General features: G+C 46.8%; 2 protein-coding genes across 2 annotated transcripts; both read left to right on the top strand.

Annotated features, from left to right (window-relative positions):
* Nucleotides 1-201: 201 nt before the first annotated feature.
* On the top strand, nt 202-2,345 carry LOC124413650. The gene is made up of 3 exons (XM_046894370.1): nt 202-1,129; nt 1,822-2,223; nt 2,281-2,345. Exons 1-3 carry the CDS (start codon nt 202-204, stop codon nt 2,343-2,345), a joined length of 1,395 nt encoding a protein of 464 aa, XP_046750326.1.
* Nucleotides 2,346-2,778: 433 nt separating this feature from the next.
* LOC124413134 (THO complex subunit 2-like) lies at nt 2,779-4,919 on the top strand. The gene is made up of 5 exons (XM_046893510.1): nt 2,779-3,140; nt 3,197-3,507; nt 3,628-3,880; nt 3,954-4,414; nt 4,510-4,919. The coding sequence occupies exons 1-5, from the start codon at nt 2,959-2,961 to the stop codon at nt 4,845-4,847; spliced, it is 1,545 nt and encodes a 514-aa protein (XP_046749466.1). The 5' UTR covers nt 2,779-2,958; the 3' UTR covers nt 4,848-4,919.
* The last annotated feature ends 390 nt before the right edge of the window (nt 4,920-5,309 follow it).

Raw genomic sequence — 5,309 nt, 5'->3', positions numbered from 1 at the left:
AAATCTACAGATTGAAAATGTGTGCCAATCTTTTAAGCAAGGATATCTGCAGCCAGATTTTCCAAAACGTTCAGTTCCGCGGTGATCTTAGGTGAAAGAACAGTTGCATAGGTGCGAGAACATTGAAATTTTACAAAGATTATTCAAGTGTGATAAATTTGCAGTTAAAGTACAGTGAAAAAAGCGAAACCAAACGTTAGAATGAGCGCGATTGAGCCGACGGCGCACTCGGCAGCCGAAGATCTTTCGGACAGGAGTAACAGCAGTAATTCGGAGAGTCAACTTCACGCGTTTCAGGAATACGGAAAAATCAAGGAGCTAAACCTGTCACTGAACAAGGCGAAAGAATCAGCACAGCCAAATAAATCAAAGGAATTTAGTTTTACCTTGGAAGGAGGTCGACGGCACGGAATATCCTTCGGGAGTTTGGCGGCTGAGAGACTGACGAAGGACCTGTCCGTGGCTCTGGATAAGCCGAAAGATTTTGACTTCCAGCCTGAGAAGATCAAGGAACTGTCTAGCTACTCGTTGGACAGGTCCGAGGACACGGACGCATCGCTGGACACGACGAAGGAGTACACGCAGAACTTGAGTAGACCGAAGGAATGCAAGGACGTCATCTACAGTTTCGACGGGATAAAGGATATCCACTTCCCGAGGGAGAGCAGAGACAGCAGAACGAAGAATATCCACTTTCCCCTGGAAAGAAGCAAAGACATGAACTTTCAAAAGGCGTACAGCAACCCCCCCGATCGAATCAAGGACTTCAACTTCGCCCTAGACCGAATGCGAGACACCCACGTCGGCGGACTCGCTCTCGAACGGCTTCGCGGTGGTTCTTTCCTCGACCCCGCCGACTATAGAAGTTCGCAAATTCAGCCCAGGGACGAACTCGAGGCGATGGCGATCGAAAGAATGCGTCGCTCCCATATCCTCACCTCGGATATCACCCCTCGAAATTTACCGGCTCTTCTCCCTCATCAGCACTCGATTACCGAGATGCAGCATTCGCAGCAGCAGCAACAGCTACAGGGAAAGTCATTCACGATCGACTCCATTCTTGGTCTTCGGAATAACCAGCGTGAGAAACCGCAGCGAAGCCAGCAACATCCCTACAGAAGGCATCAAGGTACGTTGGTCGTCCAATCATTCACAGTCTCTATTTGTACACGTTACGTGGAAAGTGCACTTGACTGAGGTGCATGGTGCGCATGGTTTACTAGCTTCACTAGCTCACTTGACACGTGCACAATCGGTGAGTGGTGCCCGATTTATTATCACTGCAGACTCAGCGAGTGCTAAGTGACTACGAGAAGAGAAATATTTGGAAGTTTTCATTTTCAAAATAGTACAAGTTATTGTTTGGAACGTTACTTGCAAAGTCAATGTCGGCGGTGTGAAATTCTCCTTTCAAACTTTTCGGAAACAAATGCTAATTGAGCTATCGTCATTCCGCTGTTTAACTAGCCTGTATATTCATCGTTGTATAAAATTAAAATATCAGACAAATTTTAGTTTACCTCAGCATTAATACGAAAATGTTAAAAGCTGTAAAGTTTATCTACACAAGCACGGAGCCACGGATGTACAGGTCGAATAATAATTCAATTCCGCTCTCTTACCCCTGATTTCTAAAAAGCTCAGCGTACTATAACCGAGTGTTTTTGAAACGTTGGGCGATACAATTCACTCGTGGTTACGCTAACGAATGAAATGGTCATACAATTTTACTTTTTTCCATCCCCAAACGAAAAGTGCATTCTCAGGACACGCGATTACGTTTCTGTCAAAGCTCATTTCCAATATTTTCCGACGTTCCAGGGCAGGAAACCTCCGCGAAAAACGGATCTTCGGGGTCTAGCTCGGTCAACAGTGGGAAGCTGAAAAGGGTGCGAACCATCTTCACGGCCGAGCAGCTGGAGCGTCTGGAGGGCGAATTTGCTAGACAACAGTACATGGTTGGACCCGAGCGGCTTTACCTTGCACACGCGTTAAAATTGACAGAAGCGCAAGTGAAGGTTTGGTTTCAGAACCGACGTATAAAGTGGAGGAAACTGCACCACGAGCAACAAAGTCAACGCCTTCACGAGCTTCATTCACACTTCTCGCCAGAACAGGAAGTCGAGGATAGCAACGAAAATACCGACTGCCAAGACGCTTTCAAGCCAGATTGTCCAAGACGATTATTCGGGCAGAATTTTCTGGGAGAGGTTGAAAATAATCGTGCATCGAATACGTAGAATATATAAATTTCACGAACTCGGTTTAATAACGAATCAGCAAAAGCACGAGATCCAAGTTGGCGGACGCTTAGAGAATATTTTGTAAAAGGAAAGTGTGACTAGGATTTCACATATTGTAGTGACCGGAAAATTGCAAGTGATTCGCTTGTACCTAAGGAAATTGTGTGTGTACAAAGTAGGAGACTAAAGTTTTTGCCAATTATTAGTGTGCGGACTTAAACTGCCCAGCGGATATTTCGCGGTAAATTTGTAAATACAGTTTAAACCCAAATTCGTAAAAAAGCCCACGTACAAACGGACGAACATCGGTTCGTACAGTGAAGACGTCTGGCACAATTCGTGACGTATCTTCACTTGACAAATCCACCATAAAGTATTAGAAGAAACAGAGATATCAAATTTCAAATTCATACGAGCATATTAAATATGTTCACACCCTACAGTGGATGAAAATCCCATTGTCCTGAGGGTTGAAAAAATCTAATAAGGTACAGGAGACAGGAGAAGAGTACTAAGAAGTACGATTCCTCGTATCTTTTCAGAACCCAATTAAGCTCCCAATCGGAAGGGTGACAGGCATTTAATCGATACCTTCGCGTATCTAAATTCGTTCAAGATAGCGAGCAGAAGATTGAAAACCGTCGTATCCAACCCTTTCAAAATCCTGGACACGATCAGTGAGCACACGGAACCGTCACCGGTGCCATCAACGACCATGGACCAAGTTGACCTTGAGGCACACTCTCCGACGCATAAATTGCGCAGAGGAAAACACGCGGCTTCGTACTGGCCACCCTGGGCCTCAAGAGTACCAGCCGACGGAACCGGTGCCAGTGACTCCTACTGGAAGGCCAATCCTCGACCAACGCATACCGTTCCGCATGGTCACGAGCAGAGGTGCGTCGAGGTAGAGATGGTTTTTGGATTTTCATTTTCACGGGTCATTCTTCCAGGAGGCAAGACTACGGGGCTACGGAACCTGTGACGGGCTGCTACTCGGCTTCGAACACCTATAGACCGAGACATCGAACTCAAACCCCCGTACCGTCGAAGCTACCGCACGTCGCCACTTCGGATCAAACTTACAGGGTGTCTCAGCACAGCTCGCGAACAGCCCGGAACAAATTGTTGACCACGAACAACGTTGCCGTGGTCCGAAAACCGTGCTACAAGGATGAACCCGAGGAGTACGAGGAGACGAAGTACGGCGAAACAGGCCTAAATTATGCCGAGGAGAATGCCGACGAAGATGGTGCCGACGAAGGTAATCACGATTTGTCATTTCTACATTGTATATGCGCACCAACTCCGTTGGATGCTTTCACAAACGATTCCTGATGTCCTGGAAAGATTTGATTTCGTACACAATATACATTTTTTTTAGTCGACGAGGATCAGGAAGAGGCCTTTGAGTTCAACGAAAAGGACTACGAAGAGCAGGAAGCTGACGACGAGGTTGACGATGAATCGGACGCGTTTCAGGCCCAATTACATCGCGTGCAACAGAAAGTTGTGCAGAAAACGCCGACTCACAGGACGCAGCATCAACGTCACACGGAGCATCAGCGCGATTTTCGGAAAACTCAGCATCAGCAAAGTCCGGTTCAAAAAATGTACCCCGATCAAAAACAGTCGAGGTGAGATGTTCACAAACCAGTCCTCGGAATCGTGCCTGAATCGTTTAATTTCACGAGACTGAAATTGTTCCAGGTTTTACTCTCGTGGCTTGGAACCGCAACCGCCGATTATTCCTAACGACACGTCGTACGGCGATGCTGCGGACACAATAACCGACGAAGATCGTACGCCGCCATTGACGCCTACGAGGAGATCTTCGTCGCGAAGGACGTCGGAGACTCATCACGGCATCCCGCCATGGATTTCGGCGAGAAAATCCCAGGAACGAAATCGTGACCGAGTAGCCGCACCTCTGGTTCCAGCGCAGCATCAGCATCGTCAGCACCAGCAACATCAGCAGATCCGAAGACACAGAATAGCTAAGCCGGAAATTGAGTCTCTGATGATGCCAGCGCAGCCGTCAAATCCCACGACGAGAAAATGCTTCATTTGTAGAGGATCGACGGCTCCCATTACCGCTAAAGTCGGTTCGTCCACGAAAGGACACTGCAGACTTCAAGAGTACAGAGCGTTCACCGTTAAAGGACCACGAGGTAAGGCTGCACTTTTCAATCCCACTTCAGTTACTTCTGTTGACGAGTGGACTCCCGGACATTCTCATCATCTGGGTAATCCTATTGACCTGCAGGTGAGGACGGCGAGGCCGAAGAGCAGATAGTGTGTCCTCATTGTGCAAGGAGGTACAATTTGCTGGACGATTTTCGGACAGGATGCGAACCGGCTACTCACGAGGCTTCACCACCATCTTACACGAGCAGACCTCATCGCTCCCAAACTCATCGACCATCGGCGTACAACGACTACCCCGAGAACAATTTGACCGCCGATGAAATGCTGGCTCCGTACACTTCGGGTCAACGGCGAGCCAGCAACACGGACTGTCCTGTTCCGCATAGGGAGAGGACCCGCCACTCGATGCAATCGGCCAGGAGTCCTTTTCGCGGTGAAAGTTATTACGAACGATGATTAAACGAGGGAGTCACCGGCTTCAGTTTCGCCGATATGTAAGCAGTGCGAGACATGGTGGATGGTTGGAAAAAATTTATAGTCACTTGCTTGTCTTGGTCTGGCTGATTCTCGAAAGTCCTCCGACGACGATTCTAATATAAGATAGGAAAGATCGACCGCGTCTCGTAATGTTTTATGTCGGCAAGTTGAAGCTTACTTTAGAGAAAGATTTTGAAAAATTAAATACGACAATATAAAAAAAGAAGTAAGAAAGATACAATCAATGATAAATGTAAAGAAAAAATATGTATAATTCTGGTTCGAAATTTTTTGTATCTAGTACTAATCGTGATCGTCGTTTATTGGCGTCCATATTTTTTCCTTTTCTATGATAAACCATGCGTTGGTCATACAGAAATGTCCAATTGCCACTTTAATGACTAATCTATAGTAGCAATAGTCCCGATGCACGGATTGACT

Source organism: Diprion similis, chromosome 12 (genome assembly GCF_021155765.1).
Source record: "Diprion similis isolate iyDipSimi1 chromosome 12, iyDipSimi1.1, whole genome shotgun sequence".
NCBI lineage: Eukaryota > Metazoa > Arthropoda > Insecta > Hymenoptera > Diprionidae > Diprion > Diprion similis.
The sequence above is the reverse complement of the archived record's forward strand: the minus strand, read 5'-3'. Positions and strand labels throughout refer to the sequence as shown.